At 41.3% G+C, this 27,815-nt stretch overlaps 1 protein-coding gene across 1 annotated transcript in view; it reads right to left on the reverse strand.

The window, feature by feature from the left end:
* cntnap2a (contactin associated protein 2a) overlaps positions 1-27,815 on the reverse strand; it is a 267,226-nt gene that overhangs the window by 82,189 nt on the left and 157,222 nt on the right. The window contains exons 10-15 of the mRNA XM_084033567.1: positions 27,024-27,173; positions 17,036-17,198; positions 9,817-9,923; positions 7,751-7,870; positions 6,782-6,897; positions 5,566-5,650 (exon numbers count right to left, since the gene is read on the reverse strand). Coding sequence (XP_083889693.1) covers positions 5,566-5,650; positions 6,782-6,897; positions 7,751-7,870; positions 9,817-9,923; positions 17,036-17,198; positions 27,024-27,173 — 741 coding nt within the window. The remainder of the gene's footprint in view (positions 1-5,565; positions 5,651-6,781; positions 6,898-7,750; positions 7,871-9,816; positions 9,924-17,035; positions 17,199-27,023; positions 27,174-27,815) is intronic.

The raw sequence follows: 27,815 nt of genomic DNA on the forward strand, positions 1-27,815 counted from the left end.
CAGCTTCATTATCCTGAAACACACTCATCTCGCATCGCTGGCCAGTCTCTTCCCTCCCCTCCTGCGTCCATCGCTCTCCCTCATCCTTTGGCTTTCATATAACAACCAAAGACCATACAATGTGTTTAATTTCATTTTAATTCATTTAATGTATATTCTACCCCTATATTTTAACTTAAAAATGAGCATTGTTGGGGGCAACCGTTGTGCATATGACGATTAAAAGAAGTTGAATCTCAACTTAATACAAACTTAATGAAACAAAGAAATAGAGCTTTAGGAGTTGTTCTCATCTTAATGATGTCATTTAATCGCTTGCCCCAAGTTTATTGAGTTTACATCCTGATATCAAGATCAGTCTATTTCAGTTTCAGTTGCTCTCTGACTTCTTTCCAGCATTTCTTCATTCATTCCCTTCACTCCGTTTCATCCATCTACCGTATCTCTTACTAGTCCCTACTTTTAAGTGGCCTGTAACAATTTAACAGCCAATAAACATGCTAACACAACAAACATCCATAATGTGATGACATCCTGGTGTTAAAGTATTTCATAATCATAGCATTAGCCAGCATCATAATAACTTTTGACATGACTGGACATGACTTTGTTAGTGTAGTTGACATGTTTCCTTGGCCGGTGATTCAGCCAAAATCTCTTCATATGGGCAGAAAAATGTGTGAATCAGCGTTGCCTCTATATTGTGTATGTATTAGAAACTTACTGAAGAACAATTGACTGGATTAATGATCTCATTTATTTGACAGAAACACTTCTCTCTTCATTAGCTTGGATTCCATTAATGATTCTTTCAGTCGCTTCAGGCAAGTCTGACAAAGAGAGAAACAACATGTGTTTTCACGAGCTAACAAATGCTCTTTGAGCCAAAGTGAGTGTGTGTGCATGCATACTGTATATTAATACATTTGGCAGTGTCTGCGTGTCAATGAGAGAAAGACAGTGGAGAGTTTTTTTCTCTACTGAGAGAATTATCTCAATTGTTTCTCTGATCAAAACTACGTACTTTAAGTTTCTTTTAATTTATTCCGACTATTCTTAGGCATTAGCTCCGTATTGGACAGTTCCTGAAACCCTGATGAAGGGCATGTACCCTTGTTGCCTACACTTACTGTGGACTGTGGCGCCTCTGTGTTGTTGGACACTTTAGTATTCATTTTGAAAATGTCCGTTCCACACAACCTGATTGGTTAATGCCTTGCAATAGCTCATAAAAATCAAACTTGCTCTAAACAAAAAATGACAGCACTCCTTCGCCGTTCTGTGTGAAAGTGTTTGAAACAGCTTGAAAAATATAAATCGCTTTGAGAATTAATAAAACAAACAAACAATTATTAAACAACATTTTCATTGTCATTCATTTTGAACAAAATCCTTCCCTAACCTTGTTCTGGCAGATATTATAGAGAGTAAGATGATTTAAATCTGCTCCTATACATGTGGGCACAAAACACTGATTGTACAAAGTTTAGCTAGACAGATGGGACCATGACATCAGGTATTTAACAAAAATAATGTGCATTTCCAAAAGAGAAGGAGCAACGGTGACAAGGCAAGTGAAAGGAGGGATGAAATGACTCGTCTCCATCATGTCATTTTCACATTGGACATTCGTGACCCTTCAAGGCAACTGATGTACAGCACTCACAAGCTTCAACGCTTCATCCCAACTCCTCTGCGGCTGCGAGTGTGTGTCAGAGAAAGATAGCAGTGTGTTTTTATCTGCATCTGCACAAGGGCTTTTTTTTTTTTGGTGCAAGCCTTGTGCCATTGGTTGTTTACAGGTTGTTTACGCTGAAAGGAATGATTCTAAATCATTAGTGAAGGGAGCTAATTCTCCCTTTAAAAGCTGCTATTCCTACACTAATGGAAATGGAGAGTGAGTGAGAAGACAGGGGCCTAGAGACAGGGTGGGGGGAAAAAGAAGTAGATCTATAAAAGGAAGGAAGAAAATAATGTGAGGTAAAAGCAGAGGTGACGAATGGGAGAAGGGCAAAGATTGGAGACTTGAAATAGTAAATGGGATGAGGGAAAACCAAGGGAGAGAAGACGAGGTAAGCGTGGAGTAAGAGGAGAGAATAAATGGACATAAATTGATGAATGTGGATGCAGGAGATGATGGGCAGCAGTGGAGAGAGAAGAGATTAGATTAGGAGGAGACAGCGGCAGGAAGGAGAGAAAAGGAAATTGTGCATCTCTTTGAGTTATGCCTGTGTGTGTGTGTGTGTGTGTGTGTGTGTGTGTGTGGCTGCATGCATCAGCATCAAGCCTGGCCATCATTTCATCTCGCCGACTTGCTTGAATGTTGGACAAAAACAAACCGTGTGTGTGTGTGTGTGTGTGTTTGCAGGTGCAGGATGTGTTTGAGTGAAACACGGATAAGGGACAGAATACGTAAAAGAGGGTTAAGAAGGAGTCAGACAATTAGGACAATTACTGCCCAAGTTTCAAATTAGGGATGTCACTGGTGGCAGAATATAATTCCCATTTAACGGTTCATTTATCTCTAAAATGCCAGCCCTGGTGTAATAGATGAGATGTGGATGAGAAAGAAGTGGAAGAGTAGCAAGTGTGCATCTGTGTGTAAAGCCATGTGTGTGTGTGTGTGTGTGTGTGTGTGTGCCTATGGTTCGCAGGGAAAATGCTGTTGACAGTGTAATTTGATCAAAGCTGACAGCTAATTTATGAAGCATATTTTTGGGTAAATTAATTTTCCCGGTCCTACTTTCTCAGTCATTCTAAACTGGTAATTGGATTTCCCTAACTTGCAAGGTAGTGAATTAGGTGTAAACTAGTTAATGAAGGACTTGCTGACTGTGTGTGGTTGTGGGAGGCGTGATGCCATGTGTGTGTGTGTGTGTGTATAGAAAGGCAACACACACACACACACACACACACATAAATGCAGGACAGCTTCATAACAAATGCAACAAACATGTATTATTGCTCTGCCTGCTTGTCTGGCTTCAAGAACTGTCCAATAGAACATGAACTAAACTGTGTGAGTGTGAAAAAAGAGCATATTAATAAGGTGTGTATTTCTGTGTGTGTTTGCTGTTTGTGGGTGTACTGGAAAGTTTTGGTCTGCTGCTCTAATTCCCAGCTATTAATAACCACCTATAGCTTTATTCCCACTCAGTCAATCAAGGACTGTGGACACGCACATTGCATACACAGGCATACATCAAACAGACGTGCAATCCCCCCTCCTTCCTTTTGTCTCCTCTCACTCATGGTAATTGCCAGGAGTGTCTTGTCTTTATGAAGCTTTCCCTTTAGGTGGCTCTATATGTGGACTGGCTGTGTGTGAGAGAGAAAGTGTGTCGGTTGGAGGAAACCGAGGGAGAGACAGAGAACGGCTCTGACGTTGACAGCAAGCTTGTTATTCTCACTGTGAAAGAAACACACAGCGCTGTGAATAATACCACACACACACACACACACACACACACACACGCACACGCACACAGATATTAGCCTGAATACCAAGCTTTGACACAGCCAACTCTACTTGTCTCTTAAAGCTATTCAAAACCCCATTGGAAATCCACTTAACCAAACCATATCACAAATCAAACAAATCTAATCCAGGCCACGTCTTACACGACTCGGCCGTTTCACCAGTCAGCCGAACTAATCCAAACCAAACTGAAAGAAAGCCGTGCCAGGCCCTGCTCATGTATGTTACAGCCAAAGTGACCGAGTCCAAACAAAATCTAATGCAAGCGAATGATATCCAAGTTAATCTCTTCAGAATGAGCCCAGTCAGGCCACCACTCATTGCCAAAGGTCTGTTTCAACACTATCATCTGTAGCTCTAGATAAAGACAGGATGAAAGCAGCGGTCGAACATGCAGATGGGTGACACATTATAGTAAAAACCCAGCATAGGGTTAGAATCCTGGGATTCCACTAATCCTGTCCAGAATCTGGAACGGTTGTGGACAGTGAGAAAGCATTAAAACATATTGGGTAGGAAGCAATTGTCTTTTGGTATACAAACTGGGGATTTTATACCAACTTTCCAAGCATTTACCATTAACCTAATGGAGCATGAAGAGAGCATGAAGAGAGCATGAAGAGAACATGAAGAGAGCATGAAGAGAACATGCTCCCCGCCCCCCCTAAGAAAAAAAACACTCGCAAAGTACTCATCAATCTGCTTTTCAATCCCCTGCAGGCCTTTTGCAGGCCGAATGGGACTTCTGATCCCCCACAGTCAATTCTTCCGTTGATGGAAAACCCTCTCTTATAGCAAAACTGGTGTGTCCATGATATAGGAGACGTAGAATCAACACCACATCCCACACTCTGGAAATTGATGTCTCCACTGGCTCACATAAATACTATCTGTTTCGGGGCCAAATTCCCTGAGGTTATCCTGAAGAGTCACTTACAGTCCACCTCTGCCTCTCTGAAACAGTTTTGGAAGACCCGAGTTGGTTCAGTGTGGCTTCTGCTGCAAATATCAACTTGAGAACTGTCCCTTTGCAGACTACAACTACCACTACTGTTTTAAAATTCATGATGAGCCCATCCATTGAGATTTGGAAATTGTTCATGTTTCTGATCTCTGAGAGCGGCTTTGTTTTATTCAAAGATATCCACAGCTGATGCATGGCCCATAAACACTAAGACAATGTATTCAGTCTTCAGCATCACCTGATAGCATGTCTATCTGTTCTCTGCTCGCATCAATACTGATATAAGACATTTGCTTTGATGCTTTGGACAAAGTTAGTTTCTAAGGATCCAACCCACATGTACATATATATGAACTTGTGGTCTTTGCATATATATCTGGCTGCCATCTGTTTGTCTTGGAAGATGACTTGAAACAGCTGGCTTGTTGCTCAATACGACTTGTAGGAATAGTGCAAATTAGTCATCTTAAATGGCCACGGTACCTCTGCATCCGAGGCTTCATCTTTGGGCACAGCATCTTAAATGGAAGTTTGTTTGGGGGCAGATTAAAGAAAAAGCTGGTAGCCAGGGTAGGAAAGTGAGAGCTGATTCATGGGCAGCAGCAGCAGCAGCAGCCTCATGCTTTGATCCGTCAGCATGGCTAGTGCTGCCTCTCATGTTTGAAATGTCAAATATTCTTCCACACAGTCTGCAATTTTCACATCCTGGATCAAGCCATACCATAAACTAGTCTATGTGAAGCCGAACATTTATAAATTTGCACTTTCTCTAGTACAAACTCACATTTCTCTAGCATACAAGTTGCAACTCCTGTTGCTGCAGAAACGACTTCATCCCAAACAGACAACATACAGTAACATAGTGTTACATGAGTAATCCAACCGATTTATTTTTCTCAAAACGTTTCCAGCCCTGGAAATAGCTCACTTGAAATTTTTCATGACGGTGCAAACCCTGTTTAATTGTCTCCCCTCGGTAATACCCCCCAGATAGAAGGAGGTGGGGAGCGTGTGTTGTTAATATGAATTTCCCATCAACTGCTGACTCTAAGACAAAGAACACCCCGCCTGTCTCGGTGTACTTGTACTTGTGGTGAATAAAGATGCCATCCCCAGCCCTTACCTGGAGTGTTGAGCAGTCTGGACATGCGACAGCTGTAGGCGATTTGCTGCTCACAGTCTTCTGCACTGGTGGTGATGGCTGTCACCTGAAAAAAAAAAACACAAGCACGGTTAAATATGGATTTTCATTTGATGTCATACAGCCAGACAGGACCGTTTCATGTAAAAACAAACTATTGAGCTGCGAAATGAAACAAAGTGCACTCTAACGTTGTTTTAACTTCACAGCCGGCGATTCAGAGTAGCTGAAAATGGAACAAGTGATCCATACAAATTAGGAAGGGACATTAAAGGACAGATATGCTACTCAGACACTGGCATCCCATGAAACACGTAACTTGTACAGCGACTCAGCAGAAAGATTGAGGTATTGTCTACTCAGTGTGAGAGAGCATTCAGGTAGCCTGAGTTGTATGTAGCAAAAATACAGCAGAGAAGTATATAATGATTTAAAATACTCAATGATAAAGTGATCTTGGAAATAAGATATTCAATATGAAAAAAATGTTACTAATTGACAAAGAAAGGCCAAAACGACTAAGAGTCCTGCTTGCCAGTCAGACTTCATTTATTCTAAGTATTTACAGCCGGCAGAATATATATTAAAAAATGACTCACTTCAGTGTCATTGCCAAAGACTAGAGAGAAATAGGACTAAATTAGAATGAGACGGCTGATTGTGTAGGTTTGTTGGAACAGGGACATCATAGATGTTACCATGGTCACTGACCAAATGCATTCTGTGTATTTATGGCCATCAGAAGGTACGGAGAAATGATTCACTTCACTCACACTGCCAAGGCCTGTAGGGAGATGGGTGATCACTAATATGAACTAAACCAAGGATGCAAGACTATATCACATCTCACAAAATTATCTAATTTTTACACTTTATTATCTTGCTCAGGTTGGGGATATGGACAATGTAGATATGGAGTCTGATGGCTACTATTTTAAATACTTGAAAACCCCTTTTAACCTCTCGGGACAGAGGATGTTGTACGCTGTACAAATTGTATAGCCTTCTGTCAAAATAAATATGAATTATGATTTAATTTAATATATACTCATACTCATGATATAATAATATAAGTGTTGATATCTTCTTGTATTTTGAAGAATAGCACATCATTTTTACTTTGTGGAAAACAGTATTTGATGACCTAAAAATAAAAATCTTTCTATGCATGATATGTGTTGGTCTGTGTATGTTTTACCTGGTCCATAGAGGCACTGTAGTTAACCTGCAAGACGGTGCGTCTCTCTCTGCTGGAGCCCGTCACTGCAATTTTGGGTGGCAGGTTGTTCATAACTGTTGTCCACACTTTGTCCTCTAGAAACACACACACACACACACACACACACACACACACCAGAAATGATTCTTTAACTGCAAGAATAAACCAGTTAGTAAGTCGAAAATTATTTCTTTAAGTATACACAGCTTTACACAAACACTGGACTCATCCTCCACGCTGACATATTAACATGCACACACACACATGCGCACACACACACACTGCGATTTGGCTGTCATGACACTGAAATTCTCTGTGTTATCCAAGTTACAGCTATGTGACTCCAGGCTTTAATAGACACTTCAGGGCTGTTATAGCATGAGCCAGTCACTCAGACATCTCTCTGTTCATTCACACTGTCAGTCAGGGAATATGTGTGTGTGTGTGTGTGTGTGTGTGTGTGAGAGAGAGAGAGTACATTTCAGGTCTCTGAAAAGGAAACATTTCTGAGGTATGTGTGAGTGTGCTATTCAGCGTGACTAAGGGGCTAGCCAGCGGAGTGCAGTGACATTTCATTAAAAGTCTCGCCTTTGCTCTGCCTGCGTGCTCTGCTGTTCCAGGCTATCTACTTATTCCACTCCGTGTGTGTGTGTGTGTGTGTGTGTTGGAGTTGGAAAGGTGCATGTGTTGGCATGTGTGTGTGCCTGACTGACAGAAGTGTCACTCAGACCGGTGGAGTACTCTGAGGTTTGCATAACAGGTCCGTTTCATATGTGTCTGCGGTGGCTGCTTCCTCCGTCTAACTCATGTGTCGGCAGCCGGGTCCGTGTCACCATGGAAACCCCAGGTATCGCAGATTAAGAGTGTTGTGGTCTGAGGTTAAGAATGAGGAGCGCTGAAGAGTCTTTTCTTCCCACAGAACAGTGATTTTGACGCTCCCACACGCACCCGTCATGTTGCAGTTGACTTTGAAGGGGCCGAGGGGTCCGCTGCCATCAGGGTCGATCCAGTACGTGTCAGAGGACCTGCCCAGATGCTTATAGGCCTCACATGATGGCTCGTAGATAGCTAATGGTGGGGTGGGGGCAAAGAGCAAAAAAGGAGACAAATGAGCAGAAACAAGCAGTTGGAAGAGGAGGAAACATGAGGATAATACACACAGCAGACCAAGAAATACTTAATAATAAATGTTTGACATAGCGGAGTGGCAAATATGTACTATTTACCATATTTTTCAATGTTTAAGGATTGTGAGGAAAGTTAAAAATGTGCAATTAAAGTTTATAACAACACCTTCAAAGAGTAAAACATGTAAGTTAGCTTATTTTATATTAGGCCTTGGTGAGGTTTATGTTACTCTTGTAATATAATCGTATTTTAGGAAGGAAAGGAAAACAACTTTACAATTCATGTGGTAAAACGAGGGGTATTTTCTGATGTCCTGGGTTAGGCAACAACAATATGACAATCAAAGATAGCCTCCTGCATATTTACTTATACAATATATATATATTCCTATCATGTAATTCACCAAAGATTAATTAAATTGTAGGATTTCTGAGATTGATCTCATATAGCACATTGCCGTTCAGATATCTTTTCTCCCCCTCACCAGAAGGCAATTTCATGCAGTTGCCAGTCTCTATTCAGCGCCTGTCAAGATGCGGCATCTAGTCCCACACACTCCAGCAATCTATCTGACAACATATTGATGTTAGATTTATGTTGATCTACACATGCAGACACATAGGGAGGGGAGGGGAGCAAGAATTGCATTTCAAAGAGAAATGTGGACCATTCACTGGCTTCATAGTGAGTTTTCTCTGCCTTATTGCTTAGTCTAAGCTCTTTATTATTTGTCTGTGTTTGCATGTCTCTTCTGTCCTTCCTTCCCTCTTCATAACATCTTCTGACATCTTTCTCCCTCTGCTATCCAGGAGTTTAGAGTTTAGATGCTTGCTGAGAAGACGTGCTCCTGGATGAAAAAAATGTGTCGGGAGGAACTGACCCTGCTGAACCATCTCACAAGGATCAGAATCAGATCAGACTTTTCGAGGAACTACTTCTTGTTCAAAGCCATCGGTCAAAAGGTTGTAACACAATGGAAGCTTAATAACCTACACTTCTGCCAGGATTTCTTCACAGCGGTGGGACACAACAAAAAGATGCAGAGGTCGACAAAGAAAGTAAGAGACTTTGCTCTGGAGAAAATGTGATTAGAATGCAATCAAATCGAAGAAGAAAAAAATCTTAGTTAAATGGCAAGAAATAGAGCAGTAAACACATTGTACTACACACACTGTAGCTCTGCAGCTCACTATTGTTTTGGATGGTGTGCTTGGCTACCTGCAAACAGCTAACACAATACACAATGTGTCTTTGCAGACACACTTCTGCAATCTGCACCTTTCTGGTTGTCAACACTTTACTTCCTTTCTGATGTCATTCAGACTCCTCTGTCTGCAGTGCCATATCCTGCACAATGCCCTTTTCACTCACCCCATTCTACTAATTTTCACACTTCATTGATATTAAATCCGTTGTTTTATGTTGAACAGACAAAATACTGCCAAAACCTTCCCCTCTCATCCTCTCAAAAGAGAACAATGTTGGTAGCACATGGGAGGAGTGATGGCATTCTCCAATTTTTAAGCCTTGAAAAAAAAGAAAAAGAAAACCTCTTTGGCTTTTGCTCTCTTTCTGACTTTCTGCTTTTTCCCTTCTCAGACCAGAACAAAACACACAATGCAGTCAGAAATGCCTGGCCTCTGAACACTTCAAAAGTTCATCTGTCCCTCTGCTGAGGATTGTGGCTTTGGAAGGAGAAAGAACTTAATCACTCGAAGGGGAAGAGGGGAAGGCCAAACCATAAAAACGCACAAGGAACGGTAGAGTTCAAGTGAGGAGGGAAAAAAGAGAGAGGCAATAACACATAACTGCACACACACACACACACACACACACACACACACACACACACACACACACACACACACACACACACACATACGTACAATTGTGGCAGGTGGCTCCAGTGTATCCTGTTCCATCACAGGTACAGCTGAAGCTGTCCCACGTCTGTTTACACCGGCCGCCGTGTTCACAGTGATTCGGCATACACCTGAGAGTGAGAGAGACATTTTAAACATGTGTAAGACTTGCGAAACTTTTTTAAAGAAATACAAATGCATGTCAACATGTCTGGCAATATGTATGGTAGGGACATAGGGAACTTCTGACCCCATTGTTAGGCATGAGGCATTATTTCAGAATGCATCCAAAACAAGAGAGATAAGCACTCGTAGTGATAATGGGGATAGAATGGACGATGATATCGATCGGCCTAATGACAGAATTTAGTCTCCAGTCAGACATGGTGTAATTGTGAATACCATTTGATTTAATGGACATCCATGTCTCTTGAATGGCCGTCCTATTTTTGAAGAAAAGGCTGAAAACGACATACCCAAAGTAAAATGGTTACTGTTTTTGAACCCCTATGACTACAGGCCCAAAGCTGAGCATTCCTGAAAGATAACCCTTTGAATTTTCTTCTGCAAGTGTCAGATTTACTCTAAGTGTTACTGACACTGAGTTACTGCAGCTCAAACATAGTGGAAATTGCAATTTTTTTGCCTCGCCTAAATTATTTTTCTTTTTGAATGAAACAAGTTAGCTGTGGCTCTTATATATAGGCCTAAAAGTTGAATGAAGCCACAGCCACAAGCCTGACCAACAACTGGTAGAAAGTAGATAAAAAGACACCCAAAAATGAGCTTTGCAAGTGCAGTGTTGTAGGGCAATGTCAGACGGAGCTGCATCTGGAACAAGTGTTCCAGATGAGATTATGGGTATTTTTAGGTATATAATTCTACTTTTTTTTGTTGTTTATTTCACCAGTTCTACAACTACTACTAATAAAACCAACATTTTTTTAATTGTTTTTTTACATAACAGCCTTCTGTAATGAGACGCTGCATAACTATCATATCTGCAGGTCACAGTCTGACCTTTCTGAGCTGCTGCACTCTCACCCTCAAGCCCCCTCCCCCCATGTAACATACCGCTGGAATCGTAAGCTCATTGGCTATAAGACCTGTCAGTCAAAAATGTATTCCTCTGCCTATTGGCTCTCTGCCTGGGGATTCTCGTGGTTGGTCAGCCTCTTGATGGACAGATTGTTCAGCCAATTCGGATCGCAGAATCGTGGAAGGGGGCTTGTTTTGTCGCCAAGAAGCCGGCGTACACGGAAATACGAAGCTTTGTTGTTCGCCCGTCATCGAAGAGCGATAACTAGCTATAAACAATATTTTGTTCAGAAACTCACAACGTCAACACATGGCGTGTTATGGATGACTACCGGAGTTAGCGTGCTCGTGGGACTAAACGAAGTGGCTACTTTTGTTCGTTGGACTCTTACCTTTCTCTGGATATAAGGATTAGCATGCTACATGTTGTTTTTGGACTTCCAGACAGCTCGAAAGGTAGGGAACGCTTGGCTTGTTGTTGTTATTTTTCTGTGCACTCCTTGCACACATACTGTGTTTGCTTTTGATGTATTTTCCGTGAGCCTAAAACGGCTTACTTTGTTCGATTCGCGAGACTCGTAGCTTTCAAATGATGTGTAATATGACGCAAACGCATTTAAAATAATATGCGATTAAACGGAATGAATGCGAAACTAGTGCAAAACGGCCCCCATGAGGGCCTGACTAAATATCAGGTTAATACATTCTAAGCCATAGATCTACTTTAAAAGCCTACAGAAAACACAGGCCTACTTGTTCAGTAGCATATTCACATGCTGATAGTCATTTGATTTATTTGCTGACATCTATTTACCAGGCTGATCATTTTAGTACTATATATTGATATATTGACTATATATACATCTTTTTATATAGATATTAAAGCCAGAAAAGTGGCTCAGCTTTCATCAGTTTTTTTATTGCTGGCCAGTGTAAATGGAGCAAAGTCTGCGAGCTAGTTCAGGCGGACAACTGGAGCTGCTCCGTCATACTCATTTGACATACCTCATACTCCAATAATATTCTTCCTTCACATTTGGCGGTCTATTTAAGCTACGACACTTCCCATCTCCCCCTTTGGGCTGTCAGTGCCACCGCTGCCACGTCAGTATTGCTGTGTGCTTGCTGCTAACCCTCCACCTCCTCTATGTTCTGTTGCTACAATAAACATTCTAAACGTGAGTTGTCTGACTGAAATATCTTAGTGTTGTGATTTTATTGCATTGGGTGGTTGATGTGAGAACTTCTCCAAGATCGACCATGAATATTATCCCTGCACAATCTATTCTGTAATGTTTCAGCAACTCACTGTATTTGGAGAATATTCTTCCCCTTTCCACCATTTTCTCCTCTGCTTAAGAAACTCTAACAGCTCTTGAAATTCCTCCTTCCTACTCTTGACAGTTTTGAATCTTTGGAGCTCTCTTACTTGCTTTGTGAATAATCTTTTCCAGCATCTTGTCTTAACTGTAAGTTGGGATTCTTCGAAAACATCACCATTCTAGGAATTTTTCTTCCAATTTTGGCTTAAAACGGCCTCAGATTTTTTGTTATACAAGAAATACGTTTGACCATCAGCGTCTCATATTGTGTCAACTATTGTATGTTAAAGTATGTTACTGACTAGCAATGCAGTACATTAATGTGGTATTGTGGGTTAGATAGGGTGAAGCCTACAGATGACTCCGGAGCAAAAGGTTTTGGTGAGTACTTTCCTCTGTGGGACAGATTCCATCATAACTTTTGCGCAATGAAATGCTGAGGCTCATATAAACCATTACAGGCTCTAATTCTTGTAATAATCAAGCGAGTAACATTTTAGTTGATTAAATATCGCAGAAAGCCGTCACCCCCTTCAGCTATAGTGACATTGATAAGCCAGCTGGATGCTTAAACAATTGTTCACAATTTAAAAAAAGCCTTTTATTCCACATAACAAAATTGTGCTTTCAGACTTTTTCAGAGTGGATGAAAAGTTCCTGTTGAGTTCAAAGTGTGGACAAAAAAAATATAACTCACAAAATTGTGACACATGTCAGCACGAAGGCGAGATGTGATTGCTCATGAATGGCAATAACACACAATGAAACATTAAAGCATTTGATTGAATGGTCTGAATTGGCCAATTAATGGTCACTTTGGTTAACGGGAGGCAATTATGAGCCGTAATAAAACATCATTTTATTCAATGTCATTGCATGACATCTCGAAATGAGCACCAAAGCTCATCGAACACATGGCCTGCAGCTATGGAAACAAAGCAACTCACAATGCAGTCCAAACAAAACTCCTTCTATCAAATGTACAAAAAACTGGAATAACCATAACGTCACGCAACAACTTGTTAACACAAAACCCTAAACAGCATGTCTGCCTGTAGTGAAGGATAATTTAAGTGACCGTGGAAAGTAGGAGGCAACAGAATCGGTGTCCATTACATTGTCCATGCAGATGTTTTAGTATTAATTAGTTTGTTACTGTGGAACATTTAGTTACCGTTGCACTTTTATGTGTTGTCAGTCATTTGTTTGAAAAGCATCCACCCGTCAAATTGAACTATTAAACGTTGTCATGTCACCCAGAATAAAAAAAAGCACCCAGAATAAAAAAAAAAGATGCTCTGCATAAAAAGCATTTCCGTTTTACTTGTTTTATTCAAAATATATAACACTGTGACTGTGCACACAGACAGCTGTCAGTGGTGGAACATAACATTTTCCGTTGCTGCCCCCTGTGTTTTGTCCCCATTAGATTAGAGCTGAACAAATGTTTAAAATGAAATGTAAGCAACATCCTATTACACAGTCAGATTCCACCACTTTATCTGGTGCTTATCAGGAAATATAAGTCGGAGAAATTAAGAATTAATGGACAAAAATGTATAAAACGTTATGTTAATGAATTGACCCTTTTACTGCTCTGGCTCTTTTTACGTGAATAAATATCTCTACGACCACTGCTGTTTATTTGTTGCCGTTGTATCATAGTATCGGAGCTCCAGTGATGATGGCTTTTTTCATTCACCATGTTCAAGTTTAACACACAGTGAACAAACTCAGAGTTGACTGAATGATCTCCGATGAGCTAAACCTGTTTTCTGAAAGAGAGCCCTGGAAATAGCAGTGTGGTCTGTGTAAACGGTGTCATCTGCCTCCGTGTGAATACAGCATTAAGCACATATCGGCTCGGAGATAGCTGTTTTTCTTGTTGAAAATTCAATACCGACTCGAATCTTTAATACATCAAAATTGTGCTGTTTAATTTGCCTGCGGGCCCAGCAGGGACAGCTCCCACAGCACTGTCAAGCCGGCTTTTTCCACACATTAATTGGCACGCATGTCCTCGCGCACAAATGATATGATTAAAATATGGGCATAATTGATTTCTGATATGGTTATTTGAATGAATCAAAGGGATGTCAAAAGGGAAGCTAGCTGGTGGAAAAATAAACACTGACACATAAGAGCGGCAGGGGTCTTTTATCGTGCTGAGTTCCGCTTTAGTCGCGAAGGGAGTCGGGCAGTTAAGCAGCACAGAGACGTCCCCTCTCTGGAGACAGACAAGATGATCGCTGCTGTCAAACCTCCAGTAACTAGGAAGCTGATAACTGCGGGCTTGCAAGTCACCCAGAATTGGAAGGTCTCTAATTGTGACATTTTGAGGATGAGGGCTGTTTTGTATGCTGTCAAGCCTGAAGTAACGTAAACCTACAGATGCACTTTCTGACTTCCTGAAAAAACATGAGGGAGTAAATGCAATAGAGCTCTAGTGCGTTGCTTTTCGATGGGGGAGATAGAAAAGTGCTGGGGAAAAATGGTAACAAAAAGTTATGAAGTGATGATATAAAAGTGAGCACTGAGGCCACACGTTGGTATTCAAACCGTATTAAACCCCCACTTTCTCAACATGCCGCTGTATGCACTGTCAATGAAGAAGAAAATCCAAGAATGTTACGATGTCTTGTAGCTTCAGCAGGCTGGCATTGTGCTTTAACAATGGGCTGTGATTGACGAGCACAGGCAATTACAAAAGACATTATTCACAGCAAGCTGGGAGCACTTCAGTACGCTGGCTTCACATGCGCTGGGTTTTGTACGCGGGGAAAAAAAGCAACATCTGTGAGCTTTTGTGTGTTGCAGTATTTATACAGGATGACAGTGACATTGTGGAATATATGACTTTGCGGGCGTCGCCCTTGTGTGTCAGCAGGAGTGTGTGGCTGTATAGACACCTGTGCGTGTTTGGCTTCTCCCACCATCTCAGCCTCAACAGAATCTCACAGTGGAGCGGCATTGATCAAAAGGAGGTCGGGCAGGGCTATTGAACTGCCTTCAAAGACATTCTGATTAGTTAGATGGTAACACTGCTCCCATTCATCTTGCATGGCAGGACAGGGCCCACCTCACATGCTGCAGGGCTGATACATAACATTCAACGCTGTAGAGATGGGCAAACGCAAGGGGAGGAAACTGAGCTTTTTTTTTTTCTAGAGTATAAAGTTTCACACTGTATGAACTGGGAGAATAATGTTTTTTTAAATTTGAAAATGCTCACATATGATCGTTAAAGCAGCTGTCATTAATACTGTTCATTGTGTTGTTTTGGCAAAAAAAAGCTCTGAAGAGAGACCACATAACTCACAAGGAGATTGGATATTAGACATGCACAACACCGAGCAAAAAAATGTGTAAAGTAGGGAACTGTAACACGTCTGTCATATTATTCAAAATGTGATAATATGTCAGCTTTGAGTTCACAGCTTGTTTAAGCTGCTCCTAACGGTATTGCAGGTTAATTATTCACACATATGGAAAAGCATTTCCACATTAAAAGGCCATCTTCCACATACTGTGGTCAGTCATTTTTGATTATATACAATGTCAGGTGACTTCATGTGCATATAATATGGATTTGACCATCTTCATCACGGGAGCTCCAGTCCTGCATCAGTTAAAACTGGTTACCAGGAAGCATTTCTAAGCTTTGTTCAAATCACTACTATAATAAAAACGTCCCTGACAATAACAAAAACAGTCAATAAGAACTTCTCTATTTTGACTCTAGCCACACAGAAAAATAGGTTTCGAGGATAATTTATTAACTAATTGTGCAATACAGGACTCAAAATGTAGTTGTAGCACTTTTCTTACAAAAGAAAAAAACATGAAAATAAATCAAACCGAGACGAAGAGGACAATATTGAACTTTTACTGGCATTTCAGTATGGACTGGGAACCTTTAGAAAATGCTCTGACAATGTGTTTGAGTACAAAAGCTCTGCTTGAGACGTACACAGCTTTTTGTCTGTCTGTATTAGAGTGAACACAGCCTGAGCTGTGGTCCAAATTTAAGTATCCCAGCAAGCCTGACCTCTTGCGAAGTGAGGACAACATTGATCTAAATCAAGCAGTGGCGGTTGGTGTCTATTTCTCAGGGCGGGGAAATTGATGAGGGTAAGTGTTATCGACAGACCTAACCTGAAAACAAATCGCTCAGTTCAGGGGAAATGCTGTTCCAATCCGTGTAAAGTCAACCCCTAATTGTAACTTCCTAGTCACGTTTACCAATGCGAACGGTGCGATCCATGCTCCATGTGGCTTAAGATTAACCCAGTCTGCAAATACTCATTATTTTGCACACAGGATTCCGATTAGGCGGAAAATAGCACTCAAATTGAGCTCAAGGCGTGGATGATTCCATATATGGCAAACCCATCTTAATGTGTTTGTCTTTTTGATGTCAAGGAAATAAATTGCAATGTCAACAAGTTGTAATGAATGCTTCCAGTGAGGCACCATCGGGACGTGCGGAGCAGAATATCCAGCTCTGCTGAAGTTGGCAATGAAAAAGAGAAACACATGGTCTATTTTTGATGTTTGATTAAGATCAAACACTGTCAGGGATGAAACCTACTCTTTTATTTCAGTAAAATGAAAAATAAATGTACCGTTCACACACATACTCTTATATACTGTGGACCCACAGCATCAATTATATCCATTTATCAGGATGACAGGCACACATAAAAACAGCCACACAGACATATTCTAGCGCTACACCCAGAAATCCCAGAGCCCTGAGTCACACATCTCGAGATTTCAGAGGCTGTAGACAAATCCAAATTGACAAATTCCAATTAAAACCATGTTATTAGTGCTTATGTGTATTTGAATAAAAGTGTGGATGTGGGAATTATCATTCTTACCTGTCAATGATTGCACACATGTCCAGGCTGACATTCTCAAAAGCTCCCAGATTGCCTTTTTCCACTGCGTGCAAATCAGCTGGTTGGTCGTCCACCAAGATGGCTTGCATGCAGCCCTGGAAGGAACGCTGGGAGGGCGGGAACAGCGTCTGGAGAAAATACCCTAAGACAAGCAAAAAAAAAAAAAAAATGTTACTATTGCAAATCACAGAGAGTAAGAAGTAAATTTAATACAGAACAGAATTTCACAGTGAGCACAAATAAAGGGATGCATCACAGCTTGTGTTCACAGGCCGGAGTGAAAGAGGTGAAAGAGCACAACGATAAACAATAGAAATTGATTCTTTTGATCCACGACTTAAAACCAATCATGCAAAGCTGACCTTCTGTAGAAGTAGACATCAGACTTAACAGCGATACCATCCTTGGTGAGGAACAACAGACCTGACCAGTGCATGCTTATCGTCATTTTTAAAGCCATGAGCCTTTATCAGTCCTCATGTTTTAGAGCTTATCCACAAGGTTCATTAGCCTTAATGCCAGTGCTAAGGCCACAATAGACTACAGGACATATAGGCTTTGCTATATACAGTACCTTTATGATATACAAGAGTCAATGGCCCATCCAGAGGTAGCACTGGGCCTTGACTGAAACAAGGACAAGGCTAGGACAAAACTGTGCAATGCTAAATCCATTTGCAAAAAAATGAAAAGAATGTGGGTATTCTACGTGTACAAATCTGTCTTCAGTGTGCACATCTACATGCATTACAGTGTACATGCACTGTCAGGAATAGGAGATAAGAGTCGGGGATTCAATCTCTGCCATAAACACGCAGGTCACACATAAAACACTGCCGCTCAATGACATCTCCATCATTGTGATGTTATAAGCTGTCACATTGTCCCGCATGCCTATTAGCCTCAAGGCCAAAGCATCAAAACGGCTTATTATAGAGGGCATAATGCATTGTGTGTGTGTGTGTGTGTGTGTGTCCCAACATATTTCTAGTTTATGTGGCTGAATGTTCTGCCAGCAAATAAAGCAAGACAAAGGTGTGAGTGGCTGCATGTGTGCTTGTCCTGGATTCATCCTTTTTCTTCACATCTTCTGTTTTTTCATTTCTTTCCCCCCAAAAGTTGATCCTGTCATGCTTGCCATCTGCCTCTTTTCCCACCACACCTGCCTGCCGTCTTCCCAGGGAGAGACAGACTGACAGTGGAAGAGAGAGAGAGGGAGTGAGCAGACTACAGCTGTTGGCAGAACTCTGTGTGCTCTGGATAGCATATGAATGCAAAGGAAATGCAGCCTTCCTGACAGTCTGGCAGAACGAAGGGAGCTACGCGTGGAACCATGGACTAGGGGATGGATGGATGTTGCTTGAAAGCTTGCTGGGGCTGGTTGCTCTATTTTTTAGTAAACCATTGATGGGTCGTCTTCTCAATTTCATAATACAAAAACACACTTGTTTGGTGGGCGTCACATATTTTAGCCTATGCTCATTTTGTATGGAAAGAAACTTAAATTGATAGATCTTGATCTGCTATCTGGGGAGTGGTTATCCCTCACTCGCCACTTAAGCTGTATATCCACGGAGAAATCAGGAGCTGTAGTGAGGAGCTCCCTTATGTCCATCCAGGCACTGAGCTATACTAATGTGCATATGAGTTGGCTAAATACAACTAAAAGCTTTAGTCTAAGCATCACGTTCCCCCTTATCGTCGCTCTAAAGCCATGGCCAGCAATGCTTCATTGTATCATTCAGAATTGCATTGCAGCTGCAGAGACAAACAAAAGAGACGGGGATCAATGAGGTGAAGTCAAACAGAGACAAACACTTGGCAAACAAAGCATAGATGTGGCCGTACACCTGCACATGCTCAAACTATCACACAAACCCGTTGCTGAAATCCAAGCTTAGATTGGCTGAACACATTGGCTCCCCCCCCAAAGGCAATGATACTGTGTTGTTTTAATTTGTTGTATAGACTAAAGCTCTATCTCTTATAACCCCTCAGGATCTGGAACAGCTGCAATAATCCCCAGCAGTCTCGCTGGCGCTGGCACACCCCCTCTGCTGCGCCCCAAAAGGTTCTTTTGCAATACACAGTGGAAGACTGGCATCAGCTCTATACTACCTGATTGGCAAGGCTGCCTCTCGGGCTACAGAACACATCCCAACACATTTCAGGGACATTTTCTTTCAGAAGCGGTGGACTGGAAATTGGCCAAAATGCTTAGAAATTATAATTAAACCAATATTTTCAAAGCTGCAATTCAACGCACACAGACGAGACACAATTTGTTGCCAAAAATAATATAGGTTCTCCCAGTTTCACACCAGGAAATACTGTGCTTATCTATTAACCACCTGCTGCTATTTCTCCCGGAGCTACTTCTCCAAAGAAAAAGACAAATCCAACACTGCAGTAAAATACTGCCACACATACTTGGAGCAAACCATGGAGGACAGTATGTACCCGGTAGGGATGGGACGATATAGGATTTTCATTTTGTCCCATGACTAGTTACCGGCATGGTGGCCTCCATGCACATACACACAGACGCACACTTTACATATGCAGACAGCACAGGTGTCTCTTTGATGAATGTGTGCTTCAGAGTTACATCTCTAATTCATCTCAAGCCTTAAGATGAAAAGGAAGAGGAGACAGTGTGGTGAAGCTGGGAGTGTGCTATGTATAACAATTACTTACTATTTACTTTGCGTATGAATTCACACTCAGTTTTAGAAATATTTAGTATTTTTTTTCCTTTTTAGTGCATCATAATGCTTTATTTGAAAAGGTCAGACTATTTTTGCATCATAGAACACTGCAAATTGTAATAGAAAACCAAAGTTTAAGACGAATAGTGTCGAATGCTATAATACTGTCATTTATTCATGCACATAAAATGAATGTGAAAGAAAACATGACACTTGGGAAATGATGACAAAGGAAGCAATGAGCTGAGGAACACGGTAACATAATTTGGAACTCAGCAGGGTTATAAGAATGGAGATTGCAGAACTAATAAAGGAAACAGTGCTGTTTTTTTTCCCTTCCATTAATATCAAACACCAGCATGCCACAATGTGGAAAGTGCCATAATTGACCACTCATTAGAAATATATCCATTAGTCCCCTGTTCCTACGGAGAAGAGAGCAGGACTTTATGGACTTGTGTATTATTATTAATATTATTATTAATAATGATTATTATTAAATGTGTTTATGTGAGTTTCCCTCTGTCTTCCCTCTTGAGGAATTCAATTTGCAGATGTCTCGTGTCAGTCACTCACTAATTTCTCTAAGCGCAGCATCAGGAGTGAGAAACTACTCCCCGTTAAATAGGCTTTGGGTTCAGGAGGCTGCTTCTAAAATCAGACGCTGGAAGGATGGAAGGGTGGAGACGAGGGGAGATGAGGGGGGGCAAAGAGATGGGTCGACCCGGTTAAAGAGGATAAAAGGATGAGAGGACAGAGGAGGATGAGGGGCCAAAAAGGAAGAAGGGAAGATAAACTGAGAAATCGGAGAAAAGAAAACAGCGAAGAACAGAATTAAGAAAGCAGGCATAATTGAGGATAGCATGACAGAGGATCAGAGCCAAGCCTTTTCCTTCCTCTGACATCGAAAGTAGAATATCCAGCAACTCTGTAACCTTGGGCTGAGGCAGTGCCACGTGCATTTTAATGACACAGAATCAGAAGAAGTCGGGCCAATTATATCTAAAGGATCGTTCACGGGAAACTCAAGGAACATGTGATTTCAGCATTTGGAACACAAGGGCAATGACGTATCACAGTACTCTATCTGGTAATTAGGGAATTATTATACAATTATATATTAACTTAAAAATACAAAACATTATTACAAAACATTAAAAGTTAAGGGAAATATGGAAGAAAAGTAAAGAAAGAAAAACACTGCCCACATAATTAAGCCTTTCAACTCTTTGGCAATGCGTAATGTTCCATCATATTCATCAAAATACATTAAAGATAACCACTTATGCAAATACGGTAATGTAATATGAAGGTAATATTACGTTAATTAAAGCGCAAATGTGCAAACATTTTTATGTCAGCATGCTCGTCTTTCGCATTAAAACTCGATGGTATGAATATTAATGTAAACGTATTCACAAGCTCAAAAAATGTGCAAATGTGTTGTTTGTTAAACACAGTCATTAAAATATCACACTCAATTATCAATCACCGGCTCCCAGAATGCACATGTGAACAGACCTGTAATAGATTAGATCACTTGGAAGCCTGAGTCTGAACACAGGAGTCATGTTTACTTTTTGGTGTGAATTAATTCATCACTAATTGGATAGTCTGTCAGCGTGCTCCGATTGAAAAAGACTGGATCCTTGCAGCACATCGCTGCTTCTTCCAGGTCTCGCCATTTTCAACACACAAGTGTCGTGCAGGCGTGTTTCTCTTTTTTTTCCAGAGTTATTTCTGAGTTGCTAAGTAACGAGTACACATTGCGGCAACTCAAACCCAAAACTGGGCCTAATGAACACCGCAAGCAATGGGCGAATGGGAATGACAACGTGTAGTTTCAATTTACAGGAAGGTAGAGATCATTTTTTATATTTATTAAAGTGGGTGGCTACAAACATGCTGGTTAATTAGAGGTGTCAGCAAAAGGTCTGAAGCTATTAACTTATATAGTTTAGTCAATACATTTAAAGGAGGAGCCTGAGATTCTGGAGAAAGAATGCTGCTATTTGACACCCAAACAAATACTCCCCGCCATATTGACCGCCCCTCTCACTCCCACCACCTTTATTTATACACCCATTGCCTTTGCCCTGCTGGGGATGATGTTGTGCGGCTTGCAGTGCTGTACCGAATAGTTTTTAATTATTATTAATAACTAAGGCTGAGTGTTCTTAACATTGCAAGAATCTTTTTCAGAGTTCTCCAACTTTTGTGTGTGCTCCGAGCGCTTCAACTCTCTACTCTCTAACTTTTCAGAAAGGCACCTGCCAGCATTTTACTGCCATAAATAAAAAAAACCTATATGGACAATGAATAAAAATATTTATTTACAAGCTTCAATCTGTATATGTTGGCCTTCAACCTTTCAAAAACATTTACAATACAGCAAAAGAGTTTGTTTTCCTGCTTGCAGCGGCGTACAGGCATGCGGGCGGCATGGCATCGGTCCAGCGGTACATGTTTTGATGCAGGCAGACCGGGAATGGACAGATAGCAGACTGTAAGGATATATATAATTGCTAAATTTGACAAAATGTGTAGCCTATTGGATTAGACACGCCATGCCAAGTCCGCACACGTAGCCTATCGTTCTATTTGTTTATTACAGGTTTTTTCTATTGATAACACACTACAATGACACATAAAGCACAATTATTGAGACATGAGAGCAACACTTCAGCTCAAGTCTCCAAATCTCGAAACATATTTTCTGCGTTGCACCAAATATGCAATTCAACATGACAGATTTTGCAACACACTGCACACACTTCTCTACATAAGAAAGGGGAATCTGACATAAAATCACTCGTTTGCCATTTCCCTGCCATTCAAAATGCCACTCCCATGTACCAATTGGCCAATACACATGTCACCTGGCGACACTGTTTGCTTGATTATCGACTCATCAATCAGGATGTAAGTACCTGTCTTCAACAGCAATGGCAAATAACATCTATAGCAGCAAAATGCCCGTGTTCGCAATTTCAATAAATCTTTCCTTTTTGGCCCCACAAATTATTCCCCCATGTTTATGCATTATATTCTGTTAAGAATACACTCTGCAACCTTGCAGTGATGTATTGATTCATTTTAAAATGTCGAAATCAGGCGCGCAGTTGGCGGAGTGGTTAGAGCGCATGCCATGTACGAACGTACATAAGCAGCCGACCCCGGTTCGAATCCCGGCCGGAGGTCCTTTGCTGCATGTCACATCCCCTCTCTCTCTCCTCATGTTTCCGATCTATCCACTGCTAATAAAAGGCGTCTATGCCTCAAAAAAATCTTAAAAAAAAAAAAAAAAATGTCGAAATCAGTGTTTGGTAAACACAGTCATGGACTTCACGCTCACTTACTTTCTGAAAGATCAAACTTTGTCATTCCGAAAGCAGGATGTTAAACGTGTTTTTCTATTGACCGCAGTGTGCAACTGTTCAAAGAGCACTGTGAAATACGCTGACAAAAGTAGCCCTTTTTATAAATTGTGCTCAATCATAAAAAACTGTATTCAGGTTATTTTTGTTTATTTCTTTGCCATTTTCTCGCATTGCTGTTGACATTTTTGTGCTTTCTTAAATGTTTTGGCCCTTGGGAACATGGGGGAATTGTGTTGTTGTATGGAGGCAGCCTGGAGTGTAAGTACACACTATCAAACAGCATCAGGCATGTCTTCATTTTTATTCTTTGAACTAGGGAGTGAGATAACTTTACCTACCTCTGGCTAACCATCTTCTATATTCCACATTTAATGGAGACACATTGGTTTGGAGGACACTAAATGTAATCATTTGCCACTGATGATATTCCATCCACTTCAAAAGGTAAGATCATCCACATGCACACTCACACTCACACTATTTGATCACAGGCTAATGCCTTCTTGTCAACGACATGTGTGCGTCTGTGTGAGGAAATTAATATTTAGATTATTTTATAACCCTAACCCAGGTGCACTGATCCATTATACTTTAATGTTGAATGTGTACATAAGGTATGCACATCCCTGCATATGTGTGGCAGCACTAACTCTAATAAGGCCTAATTTGGTTTAATGTGCCAATTTGACATGCGTAATAAACATTAAGCCGCAGCGGGGGGAAAAAAAGATAAAATGAAGAATATGGAAAGGAACAGATAGTCAAACCCTCTTTCCTTTGACATCCAAGCAAGATTTCCACAGTGGCACACACCTCATAGTAAAAGGGATGGGATTGTATGTTCAGTGTTACACGTGTATGGAGTGTAGTATGTTGTAGAATATTTTTGTATAACAACCTATCTTTGTTAAATATTGAATAACAAAGATATGGTAACGAAAAAAACAACCCCTCCAAACAATCGTAAAATGAACCTTAGATAGTTACAGTTGAACTTCTACTACTACTACTACTACTACTACTACTACTACTAATAATACTTCCTCATCATTAGAACATAATCAACCAGATTGGACAGAATCTCATTCAACATTATTGGCTCCCTTGGTCTTCTTCCTGCTCTTCCCTCACTCCAGCTATCTGGGCATCCATTTCTCCAAAACAGAAGAGCTCTCCTTTAATTGCAAAAGCTCTGATTTGCAAGAGTGTGTTCATCCATGTCAGGAGGAAATTTAATTTTGGCATCGTGAGTGGCAGGATGTTCCATGCGAACACAACATATTTCATTCAAGAAGATTGTACCAAATGTTTTGAAGTGTGGTTTAGAACTGCAATCTGTGTAACGCAGGGAATTTGCTTGGATTTTAGCAGAATTGCTTCAGGAGGTTGGTACATGGTCTCAAGTGCCAGTATTAACAATCGAAAAAACTGTGATATAGTCTGATTCAGTGGTAGAAGCAGTAATACTTCGCTCACGGAATGGTTCAAACTGTGGTCACTGATCAACAACTCTTGCCGGTGAAAACACAGCAGATTGGTGCCTTGAAGCCACGAGATGTGAAGCAGATGGCTAGACGACTGAACCCACGCAAATGACTCTCGGCAATCATCTAAAGCCTCATGCTGTGTATAAAAGAACATGGATTGGCCATGACATCGAGTGGTTTCCGCTAATTGTGGCACACTGACAGAACTATCACATGGAAAGTGCTGATGGAATATTGTTAGAGAGCTTACAGACAGCTCAATGCGCTCGGCCTCCCTGACTCATCCAGCTCAACAATCTAACAGACTAATTGAGGGCAAGTCAAAAGGCTAAACTATCTTTGGCACCCTCCGTGTATTATTCCGTTACCTCTGTGCTGGGATGGAAATTAGCTGCAATAGGTGGAGTGTTTTAAATAAATGTTTAAGTTATGCTGTCAGAGATCTAAGTTAAGTGCGTTTCTGTATGTATGTGCGCTTCAGGGTTTTATAACCGATGGTCAAAACGCAGTTCACACCCGCACCAACCCGTGTGCACACAGATTCAGATGGCTTCAGGCGTTTGTTGTGAGTCTGTGATAATGGAGAGGCAAGTCGTTACAAAATCAGGTCATGAAATTGGAGGACTGATCAGCATGCTCTATAAATAAAGTAAAAACCAAACCCAATCCCGAAAAAAAAAGAGGAAACTAACGCAATTCCTGGGGCTAAAAAGAAGCAGCAACAGTACACATACCTTTCCACATGAAAAAAAGAAAACTCAAGTCTGAACTGAGAATGAACTGGTTGAGGTAGTTCCAAAAAAGTCTCCATAAAACTTCTCCCCCGAGCCTGCAAAGCGGTGGCCTTAATATCTCTTTGTAGTCCTAATAATCAGCAGTTCTGTAGCCCCTGCAGCCTGTTAACTTGTGTTTACCACCAGGCTCGCTGCTCTTCAGTATTCATTATGTCATGCCAATGCCAATGAGCTGAATTATGCCAATTCAGCTCACACATTATGCCTTTTGGCACGGAGAAAGAAACACACTTCCGACAGAACATGGATTTCTCTGAACTGAAAGTGAGTGAGTATGTGTGTGTGTGTGCAAATGAAAGCCACATGCTAGATTTTTGTGTATGAATATGTGAATTATGTGTTTGATCTGAAGACGTGTAGGTGTTGCCTCTGGGATTTTGTGTTTCACTGTCGCCATTCCTCTCAGCTCCTTAGGTTATAGCTTCCACTTTCCTTTTTTTCTTTCCCGAGCCTACTCACTTATTAACCTGCAATCTGTAAATTCCTTGGCCAAAAACTTCTTCTCATTCCTTGTCTCTACTTCCTGTTCTTCCACATCTATTATCTGCCTTCTCTTCAGTTTCACTCTTCCGTTCGCCCCGCTCCACTCTTTCTGTCTGTCTCCTTTACGATCTTCAAGGGGTAAAGACATTACAGAGATCCTCTCTTCTCAGCCACTATCGATTCCCAACTCAGCTTACCGAATCAATAAATCACCAATTGGATCAAAATGGGGACTAGAGGGGAAGGAAGAATATAGGAATGGAGGGAGGAATGAGATAAGACAGAGAAAAAACAGAGAGAAAGTTGCAGTGACAGAGATATTCCCGATGATAAAAGATAACGTGTTATTATTGAACACTTCAACAACACCCTGGATTGAAGAATCCAAGAAAACCCTGTAAAAAAAAAAATCCTTCAAAAATAGCAGCTTTGGATGATTCCTGAGTGAAATGGAATTATCATATCAAGGCTTCATAAGCTTAGATTCCATAAATAAAAAGTAGTCATCATGGGCTGAAGGGGGATTCACTCAACAGCAGCGAGGAGTAAATTAAGATGGACAACATATAATAAACAAATCCAAATGTGTGTGTGTGTGTGTGTGTGTGTGTGTGTGTGTGTGTGAGTGTGTGTGTGAGGTGCTCTGATCCTTATTGACTGGCCCGGGGAAATGTTCTTCCTTGATGGAGGAGATTGTACTCTGATAGAGAGAGGGACAGAGGCCTGATGGAGCTTTCAGAGCCCGGACCATCTCTCTCAGTTACTGTAATTTCATACAGGTGCCCATACACACACACACACACACACACACACACACGCACATGCACATTAGATATGAACCATCTTCCAGCAGCCAGCCAGCACTGTCTGTCATCATTAACCTGGCGTCTTCCTAATTCAGACAGATTGTTGCTGCTGCGTGTATGCTAGTGTGTGTCTACATCCGGTGGTCTAGTTGAGTCTGGTCTCTTGCTAACTGAGCAACTTCCTGAACTCTGGCAACTGTGTATAACAGGACTTGTATTTTGTTTCCTGCCTTGGCTCCCAGACGAACACCGACGTAAAACGTGATGGCATGACCATGAATGGAGGTGGAAGTTAGGGGCGACTCTTACCTCCCAAATGATAGGTTCCTCCTGTGGTGATGGTGAGAGGTGAGATGGAGCGCACGGCAGACGCCTCCTCGCCATCCACTGTCAACATGGCAAAGTTCTCCTTGGCGACCAAACGTATCGCGTGCCACTGGCCGTCGTTAAGGCCTGAACCTGGAAGGGAACAGATATAGAAATGACTTCAGAGAAACCCATGCTGCAAAAGCTTCTTTACACAAGTCTGAATTAAAAACACCACTTCTATAAGAGTCAAAATCCTCTTGGTGAGGACTTTTCGACTTCTTGACAAGCATTTTCAGTGAAACTCCGATAATTTGATTCCTGTCGCAAAAAAACCCCACATTGTCCCCTACCTTCACGTATTCACAAAGCAATACCGATGCTCCCCAATTCTTCTTTACCTCCCTGTTGCTCTCTCACTCCTTCCCTCTCTTCCCCTCTCCAAGCCAAGTGCAGCTTCCAGTCTCAAGGCCCCTGTGTCTCAACTCCATTAACTCTCAGAGAACCCCGAGCACCACAATGTGTGTGTGTTTTCTATTTGTGCATGCAAGCTTTGAGCACTCTGCAACTGTGTAAAAGTCTGTAATGTGTTGCGTAGTTTGCATATGTCAGTGTAGTGTGTGTGTGTGTGTGTGTGTGCGTGAGTTTTGTGCTCTCCTTTCCCCTCTCTTCCCTTGCAGCTCTGCTCCATTAAATATGAGTGATGTTTTGGAAAGGGACATTACTACTGGAGCCGAGAGAGAAGCCAGCTCACTCTCATCACCCTGTCCTCTATACATCACCTCTTACTGACAC

The sequence above is a fragment of the Eutrigla gurnardus genome (genome assembly GCF_963514095.1).
Source record: "Eutrigla gurnardus genome assembly, chromosome: 18".
NCBI lineage: Eukaryota > Metazoa > Chordata > Actinopteri > Perciformes > Triglidae > Eutrigla > Eutrigla gurnardus.